The 14,723-nt window shown below is 39.5% G+C and overlaps 1 protein-coding gene across 11 annotated transcripts in view; it reads right to left on the bottom strand.

Annotated features, from left to right (window-relative positions):
* KLHL20 (kelch like family member 20) overlaps window positions 1-14,723 on the bottom strand; it is a 62,651-nt gene that overhangs the window by 20,691 nt on the left and 27,237 nt on the right. For 5 of the 11 annotated variants that reach the window (XR_012423798.1, XR_012423835.1, XM_074015315.1 and 2 more), the window contains 5 exons: window positions 10,670-10,828; window positions 9,303-9,397; window positions 6,882-6,997; window positions 5,448-5,631; window positions 508-651 (listed from right to left, as the gene is read on the bottom strand). Coding sequence is in view for 3 of the 11 variants with exons in the window: in XM_074015315.1 (XP_073871416.1) it covers window positions 508-651; window positions 5,448-5,631; window positions 6,882-6,997; window positions 9,303-9,397; window positions 10,670-10,828 (698 nt within the window). In the remaining 8 variants the exon portion in view is untranslated. Of the gene's footprint in view, window positions 1-507; window positions 652-3,432; window positions 4,026-5,447; window positions 5,632-6,881; window positions 6,998-9,302; window positions 9,398-10,669; window positions 10,829-14,723 lie in introns of all 11 variants that reach the window. The other 6 variants (XR_012423837.1, XR_012423860.1, XR_012423809.1 and 3 more) reach the window with 3 other exon arrangements.

Below are 14,723 nucleotides of genomic sequence, written 5' to 3'. Positions count from 1 at the left end.
TTTTGTTAATTAAAAAAAAACTTTTTTTAGATCTTTCATTTTCCTAGACTTTAAGATCAACTGAAGACTTTTTCCTGAAAGCCTATGGGAAAGCCACTGAACAGTGGATCCTCCAATGTCCTAAATTCAGTTGCACTTGTTTCTTTTTTTTTCCTTGATATAGGGTCTCATTTTGTACCCAGGCTGGAGTGCAGTGGCATGATCTCAGCTCACTGCAGCCTCAACTTCCTGGGCTCAAGTGATCCTCTCGCCTCAGCTCCACAAGTAGCTGGGACTACAGGCATGCACCGCCTTGCCCGGCTTATTTTTTTGTGTTTTTTTTTTTAATCTCACCATGTTGCCTAGGCTGGTCTTGAACTCCTGAGCTCAAGCAATCCACCTGCATTGGCCTTCCAAAGTGCTAGGATTACAGGTGTGAGCCACCATGCCCGGCCTGTACTTGTTTCTTTTAAAGAGCTCTATGTTCTTTAAAATAAAAATACAGAAAATGACTTAAAAAAAAATCACCTCTCAACAATGTTGAGGCAAGACACGCCATCCTGGCCACCCACAGCATAGAGAAAGCCTCCAAGTACTGCTACACCAACACTTGTCCTGCAGGTGCTTGTAGGGGCCACATCACTGCTCCACTGGTTTGTTTTGGGGTCATACCTGAAAAGAACATACCAAGAGGAGAGTCTGTATTACACAAAGGATGCTTGGCTATGTTTACATATTCTAAATCCATGGATTTATACGATATATATTCTTTCCCCTAAGTATGAGCTGATTAATAACAACTAAAACATTTGAAAATCTGGTTTGTGTTTTTATTTTTTGAAATTTATGTATGAATATATTTTCTTTTAAAAAATCAGAATATTATTGATAAAGCTAAATCCTTCCTTGAGTTCCACCTGAATTCTGGTCTCTTCCCATTTTGATTTGGCATATATCCTTCAAGACTTTTCAGTAAAATATATATATGTATATATGTATCCACATATATATATTTCTTTATATGCAAGCATGTTTTCTTCACATAAATAATACCACACAGTAGGCACTGCTTTTTCCCTCAACATTTTTTGAAATCTATTTATGCTAATATAGCTCCAGATTTTTCTTTTTAATTATTGTACTATTATATGTGTTATACATTATTTAATTATATTCCTACTGATATACCCCTTAGGCTGTTTCTAATATTTTGCAATTAAAAACAATGTTCATCCTTGTACATTTCTCTTTGTGTGAATGGGTGATAGGTAGAATTACTGTAGCAAATAGTATGCTTAATTTTTTTTTTTTTTTTTTTTTTTGAGATGTTGTCTGGCTCTGTTGCACAGGCTGGGGTACAGTGGCACAATCTTGGCTCACTGCACGCTCCGCCTCCTGGGTTCACGCCATTCTCCTGCCTCAGCCTCCTGAGTAGCTGGGACTATAGGCGCCTGCCACCACACCTGGCTAATTTTTTGTATTTTTAGTAGAGATGGGGTTTCACCGTGTTAGCCAGGAAGTTCTCTGATATTTCTAATGTTCTTATCCATTCTGCGGTTCTGTACCTTTTAAGTGGAGCATTTAGGTCATTTACATTCAATGTTAGGATTTAAATGTGAGGTATCGTTACTTTCATTGTGCTCTTTGTTGCCTGTGTACTTTGGTTTTGTTTTTTGTTTTTGCTTTTTAACTTGTATTTTTGCATTATAGGTTCTTTGTGATTTTATGCTTTAAAGAGGTTCTGTTTTGATGTGTTTCTAGGATTTGTTTCCAGATTTAGAGCTCCTTTTAGAAGTTCTTGTAGTGGTGATTTGGTAATGACAAATTATCTCAGCACTTGTTTGTCTGAAAACGGCTTATCTTTCCTTCATATATAAGGCTTAGTTTTACTGGATACAAAATTCTTGGCTGATAATTGTTTTGTTTGAGGAGGATGAAGATAGGTCCCCAATCCCTTCTAGCTTGCAAGGTTTCCGCTGAGAAATCTGCTGTTAATGATAGGTTTTCCTTCATAAGTTACCCAGTGTTTCTGTCTCACAGCTCTTGATTCTTTCCTTCATCTTGAGTTTGGATAACCTGATGACAACGTGCCTAAGGAAAGATCTTTTTGTGATGAATTTCACAGGTGTTCTTTGTGCTTCCTATATTTGGATGTTTAGGTCTCTCACAAGGCTGGGGAAATTTTCCTTGATTACTCCCCCGAGTATGTTTTCCAGGCTTTTAGAATTCTCTTCTTCCTTGGGTATACTGGTTATTCTTATTTTGGTTGTTTAACATGATTCCAGACTTTTTGGAGGCTTGTTCATATTTTCTTATTCTTTTTTCTTTGTCTTTGTAGGATTGGGTTAATTCAAAGACCCTGTCTTTGAGCTCTGAATTTCTTTCTTCTACTTGTTCAATTCTATTGCTGAGACTTTCTAGAGCATTTTGCATTTCTAAAAGTGTGTCCCAAGTTTCCTGAATTTTTGTTTTCTCATTAAGCTATCTATTTCCTTGAGTGTTTCTCCCTTCACTTCTTGTATCATTTTTGGATTTCCTTGCATTGGGCTTCACCTTTCTCTGGTCCCTCCCTGATTAGCTTAATAACTGACCTCCTGAATTCTTTTTCAGGTAAATCAGGGAATCTTCTTGATTTGGATCCATTGCTGGTGAATTAGTATGATTTTTTGGGGGGTGTTGAAGAGCCTTGTTTTGTCATGTTACCAGGGTTGGTTTTCTGGTGCCTTCTCATTTGGGTAGCCTCTGTCAGAGGGAAGGTCTAGGGATGAAGGCTGTTGTTCAGATTCTTCTGTTCCATGAAGTGTTCCCCTGATATAGTATCCTCCCTCTTTTCCTATGGATGTGGCTTCCTGTGACCCAAATTGCAGTGATTGTTGTCTCTCTTCTGGGTCTAGCCACCCAGTGAGTCTACTCGGCTCTGGGCTGGTAGTAGGGGATGTCTGCAGAGTCCTGTGGTGTGAACCATCTATGGGTCTCTCAGCTGTGGATACCAGTGCCTGTTCTGGTGGAGGGTGCAGTGGACTCTGTGAGGGTCCTTAGTTTTGGTGGTTGAATGCTGTATTTTTGTGTTGGTTGGCCTCCTGCCAGGAGTTGGTGCTTTCCAGAAAGCATCAGCTGTAGTAATATGGAGAGGAAGTGGTGGTAGGTGGGGTCCTAGAACTCCCAAGATTATATGCTCTTTGTCTTCCACTACCAGGGTGGACAGGGAAGGACCATCAGGTGGGGGCGGGATTAGGCATGTCTGAGCTCAGACTCTTTTTGGGCAGGTCTTGCTGCGACTGCTGTTGGGGATGGGGGAAGAGATTCCCAGGTCACTTGAGTTGTGTAGCTAGGAAGATTATGACTGCCTCTGCTGAGTCATGCAGGTTGTCAGGAAAGTGGGGGAAAGCCGGTAGTCACAGGCCTCACTCAGCTCCCACACAAACTGAAGGGCTGGTCTCACTCCCATCGTACCTGCCTCACAACTCTGAGTCTGTTTCCGGCCACGGGCGACAGGCTTGAAAACTTGCCCGAGGCTATCCACCTCCCAGCTGCAAGAGAAAAGGGTTTTAGTTCTCTCCCTGCCAGTGAAGTCTGCAGGCAGGATTTGCACCCTCCCTTGGTTCTGGTCAGGAGGCTTCTCCCCCTGTTCAAATTGTTACAAAGGTCAGCTAGAGAATTCCTTCTCCCTGGGGAGTTTTATCCCCTGCTCCTCTGGCCACCCTCCCGATGGATCCCAGTGGTGCTAGGCCTGCTTGGCCACCATTTGGACCCAGCGAACTCCCAGGGCCTTTCTGCTGCTTCCTCTACCCCTGTATTTCGCTTGGCTCTCTAACTAACTTGACTCAGCTCCAGGTAAAGTTGGAAATTTCTCCTGTGAACAGACCTTCAGCTTCTCCAGTGGGGGTGTGTGTTTGGAAGAGGAGGGTCTCCCTTTCCCACTTCTGCAGTTGGGGCACTCACAGTATGTGGGGTTTCTCCCGGGTCCTGAAGGAGCAGTCTGCTTTCTTCAGAGGGTCTGTGGGTCCTCTTGATATTGCTGATTTTTTCTTGCAGTCAATCTGGAGCTAAAATTTACAGTCAAGCCGGAGCTTCAATCTAGTCCTGCCTCCCCCGTCCGCCATGATCCCTTCTGCGATGCCATCAATTTATTTTTCCCTTCTGTGATGTCATCAATTTATTTTTAAGTGTGTGTGTTGTTTTATTTTATTTTATTTTTGAGAGAGTCTTGCTTTGTCACCCAGACTAGAGTGCAATGGCGCAATCTCATCTCATGGCAACCTTTACTTCCCAAGCTCAAGCGGGCCCCATGCCTCAGTCTCCTGAGTGGCTGGGACTACAGGCGTGCACCACTACAACTGGTAATTTTTTTGTACTTTTTGTAGAGATGAGGTTTCTCCATGTTGCAGTTTTTTACTTCTATGGGACTGATCCCTCTACTTTTTTTTTTTTTTTTTAAATTTATTTATTATTATTATACTTTTTTAGGGTACATGTGCATAACGTGCAGGTTTGTTACATATGTATACTTGTGCCATGTTGGTGTGCTGCACCCATCAACTCGTCATTTACATCAGGTATAACTCCCAATGCAATCCCTCCCCCCTCCCCCCGATCCCTCTACTTTTTAAGATTTTTTTCCCCAGCTGCACAATCTATACCCTTAAAACTGCAGCGTTTCATAGATGTGTTATGGAAATTAAGAGTCACTGTTAATCAACACAACTTCTTGAGAGCTAAAAGCTATGGAAACATCAGTTACTATAGATTCCCAATGTGCCCGGTAACTACAATAGATATTATAGTGAAATACATTTCAACACGTACAGTACAATGTGATGGATATGTACAAACATGTTCAAAATACTTATGGAAGGCAAAGGAACAAGTAAGTAGTAACTAACTCATCTATATGGTATCACAGAAAGTTGTATGTAATAAGTAACATTTGTGTCTTGAAGGAAATGTTAAGTCTTTTTATTTTTATTTTTTTGAGAAGGAGTCTCGCTCTTTTGCCCAGGCTGGCATGCAGTGGCGCGATCACAGCTCACTGCAAGCTCTGCCTCCCGGGTTCTGGCCATTCTCCTGCCTCAACCTCCTGAGTAGCTGGGATTACAAGCGTGAGCCACCGCGCCCAGCCAAAGGAAATGTAAGTCTTAAAATGGCAGAAGTATCCCAGGGAAAAAAGAACAGCATGCATATGTAAGGAGAGAGGTATGAAGGAAGACAGCATGTCCAAGGAACTGCAGGCAATTTGATATGTCTGCAGTGGCATGCTTAGGGAGGGGTAGTATGTCATGGCAGACAGACTAGAGAAATAGGTGGAGACCAAATCATAAAGAATTTGTGTATCATACTAACTTGTTTAGGTTGCCAACTAGTGCCACAGATGCAATATTAAAGCATTAAGTCACATTTGATTCCTAATTAAAATCTCAAATAAAACTATATGAATAGTAGAGAGAAAATTACAGATTGACCTTACTCACCTTTCAACACTGTTGAGATAAGAGGATCCATCATGGCCTCCTACTGCATATAACAGATCATCAAGAACACTGACCCCAACTCCACATCTCCTTTTGCTCATTGAAGCCACCATTCTCCATTCATTGGTCTGTGGATCATATCGTTCAACACTGGAAATGGCATCTCCACTGCACCAACCACCAACTGGGGAAGTAACAGAAATGGTCAAGAGAATCCTATCCTGAAGCATAGAATGTAACACTCACTATGAACTTCACTGTGACCTAATGCTTAGACTCACCAAATGTCTCTAGCAGTAAGCCAAAATGCAAGTTATGACTTTAACTCATTCCCCTGGGATTGTTATAATCTTTAATTAATTCTGTAAATAAGTTAGTATTACATCTATTTTACAAAGGAGGGCAATGATACCAATTCAAATAGGATTATGACATAATATGTATATATGGATAGAATGGAGAAATTACAGATGGATATGCATAGAAAGGAGAAATAAATTATAATTGTTTAATATGTTTTTCACAATTCCATGTAATTATGAGATGAGCTGCACATTGATATATAAATTAATGCATGTGACTCATTTCAACAAAACATCTACTGCATGACATTTTTATTTTTTATTTTTTGAGACAGGATCTTGTTCTGTTCCCAAGGCTGGAGTACAGTGGTACAATCACAGCTCACTGCAGCCTTGACCTCCTAGGCTCAAGCCATCCTCCTGTCTCAGCCTCCCAAGTAGCTGGGACTACAGGCATGTACTACCACATTCAGCTAATTGTTTTCTTATTTTTTTGTAAAGATGGGGCCTCCCTATATTGCCCAGGCTGGTCTCAAACGCCTGGCCTCCCAAAATGCTGGGATTATAGGCATGAGCCACTGTGCCCAGCCAACATTTTTCAATTTATATAATAATAGATATTAAAGGTGTTGAATGAGAAAAAAAATAGAGCACTCTTTTGGAGTATATCAGTGTTGAATCATGGGTTAAGAGTCAAGCTACATGCTGACTTATTATTTGTTTCTTTTTTTTTTTTTTTTTTTTGAGGCGGAGTCTCGCTCTGTCGCCCAGGCTGGAGTGCAGTGGCGCGATCTCGGCTCACTGCAAGCTCCGCCTCCCGGGTTCCCGCCATTCTCCTGCCTCAGCCTCCCGAGTAGCTGGGACTACAGGCGCCGCCACCACGCCCGGCTAATTTTTTTGTATTTTTAGTGGAGACGGGGTTTCATTGTGTTAGCCAGGATGGTCTCGATCTCCTGACCTCGTGATCCGCCCGTCTCGGCCTCCCAAAGTTCTGGGATTACAGGCTTGAGCCACCGCGCCCGGCCTATTTGTTTCTTATGACAGTAAATATCACAATTGTCCAAAGGATTATTCAAATGATAATTTCTCACATGGGAAAATACTCAATTTACTAACAGTATGACATCCAAACCTGCAAAGAGTACTTCCCCACATCGGATAGGTTTCCGTGGTCTTGTCCTTGGTCCTTGCATTAGTGGTCGTTCTTGCGGCAACAGGAGGTAGTTTTTAGCCTCATCTACCAAGTCTCTGTAGAAAAAATTCTCCCTTTATTCCAAATATCTAAATTACATTGTTAGTTAAGTCCCAATGTAGTTTAGGAATATATAGGTTGGCAAAGGGAAGCAAGCATAAATCAAACCAAATCATGAATGCCAGCCAATATTAAAACTGGCACAAACATGAAAGCAATAATGCCAGTCAAATTGAGTTGTGAATTGATTGTTATTTCCATCATGACTCATATCTCACTGCAAATTTAGCCTAAAGCTCAACATGCTTACAGCCAACGATAACTTATAGAAAAGTAAAAATCACAATTTGATTACTCACACTGCAGAGTTACTACTTTTTAATAAATTTTATTAGATTCTGCAAGATATTAGCAAGGTAGCACATCAGCCAGGGCAAGAGTTATTTGCTAAATTAGTTAAAGTAATAAAATGGGGTCAAAAATCAGATTGCTAAAAAGAACCACTGTACTGTCACAAATTCACTATCTGGTAACATATGAATGGTTTACTCTCAACAAGTCTACTGAGACAAATTTCCTGTCTTGTTAAGATACTTTAAGAGAAGAATCTAGTAATTACACTTGTAATTACTTTGCCATGGCTCACGCCTGTAATCCCAACACTTTCGGAAGCTGAGGGGCGGGTGGATCACGAGGTCAAGAGATCAAGACCATCCTGGCCAATATGGTGAAACCATGTCTAAAATACAAAAAGTAAAATACAAAAAGTAGCCAGGCATGGTAGCGCACACCTGTAGTCCCAGCTACTCGGGAGGCTGAGGCAGGAGAATAGCTTGATCTTGGGAGGCGGAGGTTGCAGTGAGCCGAGATTGTGCCACTGCACTCCAGCCTGGCAACGGAGTGAGACTCCGTCTCAAAAAAAAAAAAAAAAAAAAAAAGACTTTGACCTCCTAATAGTTTGTTAGGTCATTTGAGGGTTCCTAGAAATAATACTATAGAGTTATAATATTGAGCAAACCAACACAAAATTAATGGTAGCAACAAGACTTACAGCTATACGCTAGTCATGGTTTTAAGTGCTTAATATATATAAACTCATTTAATCTTCAAAACAGCCTTATGGAATAGGCACTATTATCATCCTCACTTTATAGAGGAAGAAACTGCAGCACAAAGAAGTTAGGATATCAGGAAGGGTCTTCTTTTAAATGTGACTTCGTAAGTACCTTTACTTTCTGCATCAGAATCAGTACAATCTGATTTACGTTTAATGGAGGAGGGCATCTATGTATTATTTCTTCAGATTTCAGCATGTATAATGTATATGGTTTTCCTTTTTGCTACTGCAAATATTTAGGGAGAATTAATTACCATTTGTCTGTGTTTTAAATATAAAAGACAAATATCTAGTTTAACTCTAGTCCACGGTAAAGGGAAAAACAATGATTAATATAAAAAAGATATAATAAAATAAAATAGAAACATCTAAAATCCCCTCCAGCCTCTCCTGTTAAAAGAACAGGCTTTAGTTTATAGAAGAAATGTAAGTGAATCTACATGTCCTACCACCATTCTAAAATCAGGGATCATTCTAAATGTCTTTAATCACCAAGGGAGGTCCAAAGGTCAGTGTAGTTTAAAAAGTTCTGAGTATGGATTTTCTCTTTCACTTTTATATTTGGGACATGCTGGGAAAAATGGTTAAAAATCGCAGATTTCAGATTTGAACCTAAATCTTAAAATCTGTCAAATTGGGAATGTAATTTATTACATTTTGTATATACTTTAGAGACAGCCTAGTAAAACAGGTTGCCTTTTTTCCCCCCCTTTGTAAAAGTAGTTGGAGTTTCTTTTGTCAAAAAAATTCTGGAAACTGCTTCACCTAGTTCTAGTGAAAATCTTTCTACAGCTATTTTAGAAGGTGGCAGATCTTTAACTCTGTCCACAATTTAGAAAGCAAGGCTGATTCTATTCCCCAACCAGACATATGTGATGGAAGGAAAAAATGTTCACTGACAGAGTCAACATTTTCAATTATCTCAAGGAAAAAAAAAATATTAGCAGAGAATTGACTCTTCAAATTCAAGCCTGCATCAGAATCTTGGAAATCTACCTCTTTATTGCCACTTCTACACCAATAAGCACCACACATAAAAAACTAACGGAATGGAACACTGGAAGTTTAGTTCTCTCTTCTTCCTTTTCCTCCTCTTGACCCTAGCTCAGAAGAAAGTCTTGTTAAATTAATGCCCTGATTTCAGCTCTACAAAATACAACATTTAGGAAGCAATATAAATAAAGAAATTAGGAAGAAATAGGAATGCTTAGTTGTTGATTTTTCCCATCCAGGGTCACTCATACCTGCATTCTTCATCACTTTTGATGAGGGGATCAGAGCCTACTGTGCCCACGAGGAACTTGGGACTAAGCAAAGGCAAACGAACATGCTGCAGCACCTATGAGAAAATAAACACCATTATTTTAATTAATTAATTTTGAGATAGGTCTTACTTTGTTGCCCAGGCTGGAGTGTAGTGGTGTGATCATGGGTCACTGCAGCCTCAACCTCCTGGGCTCAAGTGATCTGCCTACCTCAGCCTCCAGAGTAGCTGCAACTACAGGTACATGCCACCATGCCCAGTGAATTTTTGTATTTTTTTTTTTTGTAGAAACAGGGAATCACCATGCCGCCCAGGCTGGTCTCAAACACCTGAGCTTAAGCAATCTGCCTGCCTTATCCTCCCAAGTGCTGGGATTATGGGCTTGCACCACTGCACCCAACGAATAACACTATTAAAGGCATGAGCTCTCATCTATAAGATATTTAAGAGAATACATGACCCATGGCACCCTACTGTGCTTCCAGCTGTTTTGGGATCTCACTGAATACCATAAATAAGGAAGGCGGGAAGGCGTAACTACTAAAAATGTTCAGCAATACATTATAAGCTGGACTCAAATTAATTCACAATCCGGAAGAATATCTTGTTGAATTGCTAAAGACTATAGTCACAATAACGAGAATGGGTCTGAAGTGAACTACTGATCGCTCAGTGACGACTGATGCATCATCTCTTTACTCTTGAAAGTGTGGTACTATTTCCAAGTTATATTGAAGGAAAACTGTGGTAGGATTTTCAAGCTATAGAAAAGAAGCATCCTTGCTTTCTTTTGTTCATTTTCTACAATTTAAGTTTTGAATTGTGCTATCATTCAAAAGTAGAAATATGGAGAAAGCAAAGGAACAAAAAGCCCACATTAATAAGCAACCAAAATGCTTCTAAATACTTATTTCCTTGATTATTTGGAAACAGATGGACTTTCTTACAGACAAATGTAGAGTGATAACTGTTTTATGTTTGCATGACAATACATATTATCTCATCTAGTACTAAGTAGTTTCTTTTTTTTTTTGAGACGGAGTCTCGCTCTGTCGCCAAGCTGGAGTGCAGTGGGGTGCAATCTCGGCTCACTGCAATCCCCGCCTCCTGGGTTCAAGCGATTCTCCTGCCTCAGGCTCCCAAGTAGCTGGGACTACAGGCGCCCACCACCACGCCCAGCTAATTTTTGTATTTTTAGTAGAGACGGGGTTTCACCATGTTGGCCAGGATGGTCTTGATCTCTTGACCTTGTGATCCACCTGCCTCGGCCTCCCAAAGTGATGGGATTACAGGCATAAGCCACCGCGCCTGGCCAGTAGTTTCTTAGAGAAGCATTTTTATCATTACCTGGGGTAACTGAGGACGTCTTTCCTGAATACTGTATTTGACCCAGGCCATCACTGCATTGAACACTTGTTCTTCACTGCGAACGTTTAGTTCATCACTGGATATTATATCAATGAGTTGATTGGCTGGAAGCAACATGAACTCTTCACTCTCCATTACCTGTTCAAAGTTAGGTAAGAAGAAAAAAAAAATCCTGTGATCACATTTATTGTCTCAATGTTTTTCTTCAGGGTTATGGGACAAAGCTGTATTCCACAATGCACTGAAGTTTAAAACGATACCAGAGGAAAAGAAAAACTTATAAAGAGAACAAAGGAAGGTACAGAAGACACCATTAAAGTTTAGTAAAAATAATCATTTGTGATTCAAGCAAATTAGGAAAAATGACTTAAAAAATAAATGATCAAAATAAAAATTTATATTCAAAATAAGCGAAATTAACTATACCAAACTATAACTCCAGATATATGAGGCATATAAAAAGTCAGGAAAAGCTTTCAAAAGAAGATTAGTTGCTGAATAGGCAGTGTCTAGGGCAGAAAAACCAAGGGGTCAGTTTAAAAAAAGAATAAGAATGTTAGCAGTTCTGTAAACAAGAATGAATATAATGAGAGTATTAGACCAGTGAAAAAACTCTGAGGACCAAACTCTCTAATATATATGCTAGTGAGAATCTACAAACACCAATAATTTGTCTTTACCTAAGGCTAGGCAACTGTCAGAATGGAGACAGAACGGCAACAAGATATTACCTTGTTGAGAAGGCCAGCCACCTATTCCAAGGCCTTGTAATTCCATTCATCAGGACATAGAGTAAAAGGGACAGGGTGCAACGCAGAGGAAAGAAACAGTCACTGCTACCCTTCATACCCTTCACGTGGTTTGTTATATTATTACTCAGGAGACTATACTACATGTGATGTCTATTAGTGCAGGCAGTACCTCTAATGACGTTGACGGATTCTCTTGGGACAGGGTTATATTCACACCATCAAAAAGTCAGAATATTTAGCAGAATATGCAATAGGCCACAAAAATACTTTAAATATTTTATTAAGAATGTTTTGCTTAGCCAAGTGTGGTGGCTCATGCCTGCAATCCAAACAATTTGGGAGGCTGAGGCAGGAGAAAATATTTGAGCTCAGGAATTCGAGACCAGCCTGGGCAACATAGTGAGACCTCATTTCTACAAAAATAAAAAATAAAAAAATTAGCTAAGGCTCGGTGTGGTGGCTCATGCCTATAACCCCAGCACTTTGGGAGGCTGAGGCGGGTGAATCACTTGAGGTCAGGAGTTTGAGACCAGCCTGGCTAACATGGTGAAACCTTGAGGCAGGAGAATCACTTGAACGCGGGAGAGGGAGGTTGCAGTAAGCCAAGATTGCACCATTTCACTCCAGCCTGGGCGACAGAGTGAGGCTCCGTTTCAAAAAAAAAAAAAAGAAAAATTAGCCGGACATGGTGGTGCGTGCCTGTAGTCCCTTCTATCCCAGGGGCTGAAGTGAATGGATCACTTGGGCCCAGGAGGTCGAGGCTGTAGTAAGCCGTAGTTGTACCAGCATCACAGCACTCCGGCCTGAGAGACAGGCGAGGCCCTATCACCAAAAAAAAAAAAAAAAAAAATCTCGAGAGCATTAGGAAAAAAAATGCAAATCTTAAAATAAAACAATAAAGGGCCGTAAGGCCCGTTATATTTATAGCAGAAATAATAACAAGCACTTCAATTTTTATGGCCTAAGTCTTCAAATGATCTGAGTGACTTTCTGAGGTTCAGGAAATTAAATAGTTAACCTTTAAATTTTAGCCGAGGTTGCTTACGTAATTTAGTAATTAGAATAGTTGCATTTTTTTATCTGTGGTAGGGCTGCTTAGTTTGGCAAACAAAAATACAAGACATACTTATACTATAAATTACTTGTTTATCTGGAATTTAAATTTAATTGGGTGCCCTGTATTTTATCTGTTAACCTTGTGTTGAGGGACTACAAACTCCAGGGCTAAATTTGGGGCGTAGCTCTAGTAAGTGTGTGTTGGTCTTCACAGCATGCAAAACTTTAGTCATGGCTGCATCTTGCTTTCCTCTTCCTTTTCTCTCTGATTTCTTCACTTAAGTATGGTATTGTATATCTTTGTGAAGTGCCTAAACATTTCTTTTTATATTTCATCAGAGTATAAACCAAATGTTATAAAAATATCAATGATCACCAAGTTTGAAGTTTATGAATAATCTACTAAGGTGTTAACTCATTTTTTTTTTTTTTTTTTTTTTTGAGAGGGAGTCTCCCTCTGTCTCCCAGGCTGGAGTGCAGTGGCGCCATCTCGGCTCACTGCAAGCTCCGCCTCCCGGGTTCACGCCGTTCTCCTGCCTCAGCCTCCCGAGTAGCTGGGACTACAGGCGTCCGCCACCACGCCTGGCTAGTTTTTCTGTATTTTTTAGTAGAGACGGGGTTTCACCGTGTTAGCCAGGATGGTCTGGATCACCTGACCTCGTGATCCGCCTGTCTCAGCCTCCCAAAGTTCTGGGATTACAGGCGTGAGCCACCGCGCCCGGCCGGTGTTAACTCATTTAATGGAAACGCAAGATGACAGGAAGATTTGAAAATTTGTGTGAGAAAATATTTGGCACTAAGAGCAGAGAGTAAAAATAATACTTTTGATAGACATGCCTGACTAAAATGTCATCTTTTTCCCACAACCACTAAAAGGATATTAATGATCTAGCACTAAAGTCTATCCTTGAATCAAATAACCAAGTTAAGAAAATAATGCTTCACAGTATCTACTCTTAAGTAAGAGTTTAGAGGAGATCTGAACTGTAAGCCCCACACTATTACGGTAATCAGCTTACTTTTAGTTTCTTCAGATGAATGTAGATGCTATTTGAAGAATGAATAAAGCTGAAAACAAGCATGAATGAATAAGCAGTCATCTGGAATTGTTCTAACAAACATATGGTGAACTTTGTTGTTAAGTTCAAAGACAATTTAAAAATGTATTATGAGCAGAGTAACACTGTATGAATTAAGCTAGGTCTAATGAAGTAGGAGAAAATTAAATACAGATTTGATTAAGTTCAAAAATAATTTAAATGAGTCACAAATGTTAAGCTCCAAATGACTTTTTTTGCACCTACATGGACCCATGCTAGTCCAATAAACAAGGGTAAGATTTCCTCACTGGGATTTCAATATGGTATGTATCAGGTTCACTTCAGAGGCAGGATTAGAACTAAAAGGGACTTCAGAACTTTCTCTACTGTCAAGAATATTCTTCAGATATTTGTGAATACCTTAGGTCTAAAACACAACTTAGAGCAGGACATTAAAAAATAAAAAACTTTAAGTGTACAGCTCGATGAGTTCTGATAAATTATATACTCATGTAAACAAGACCACAATCAAGATACAGAACATTACCATAACCCAAAAACGTTCTGAAGCAGAGAATTCTTAATGTGGGGTCCAAAGCCTTTAGCATATTGTTTTGGAGCTCCTCAGTGATGGCAAATCTTTATTTTTGGAAAGTGGATTTGTATTTGAAAACAGTGGGAAGAAATGAAGAGACAAGTCTGTTATGAAGGCATCTAAAGAAGTTAGATTATTTTCAATGAAAAATTAAATGTGACTATAAAATAATGATTCTATCAACATTAATTAATAATATAAACCCCATTTAAGTCATAGAATTTCCCCTTTTATACTTTACTGGAACTAATTTACTAATAGTTTGTTAAGAATTTTTGTATCTAAGATCATGAGAGATACTGATCTGTAGTTTTCTTTTAGTGTCTGTGGTTTCAATCAGGGCAATTCTGGCCTTATAAAATGAGTTGGTAACTTCATTCTCCTTTTCTGAAAGACTTTGCATAGGATTAGTGTTATTTCTTCTTTACATGTTTGATAAATTCACCATCTGGGACTGGCATTTTCTTTGTGAGAAGGTTTTTAAATTATTAATTCAATTTATTTCATAGATATAGGGTTATTCTGTTTTTCTGTTTCTTCTTAAGTTAGTTTTTGTAATTCGTATTTTCTTCAGAGAATTCGCCTATTTC

The sequence above is a fragment of the Macaca fascicularis genome, chromosome 1 (assembly GCF_037993035.2).
Source record: "Macaca fascicularis isolate 582-1 chromosome 1, T2T-MFA8v1.1".
NCBI classification, from domain to species: Eukaryota; Metazoa; Chordata; class Mammalia; order Primates; family Cercopithecidae; genus Macaca; species Macaca fascicularis.
Note: the sequence above shows the minus strand (reverse complement) of the source record. Positions and strands in the feature narration are given on the sequence as shown.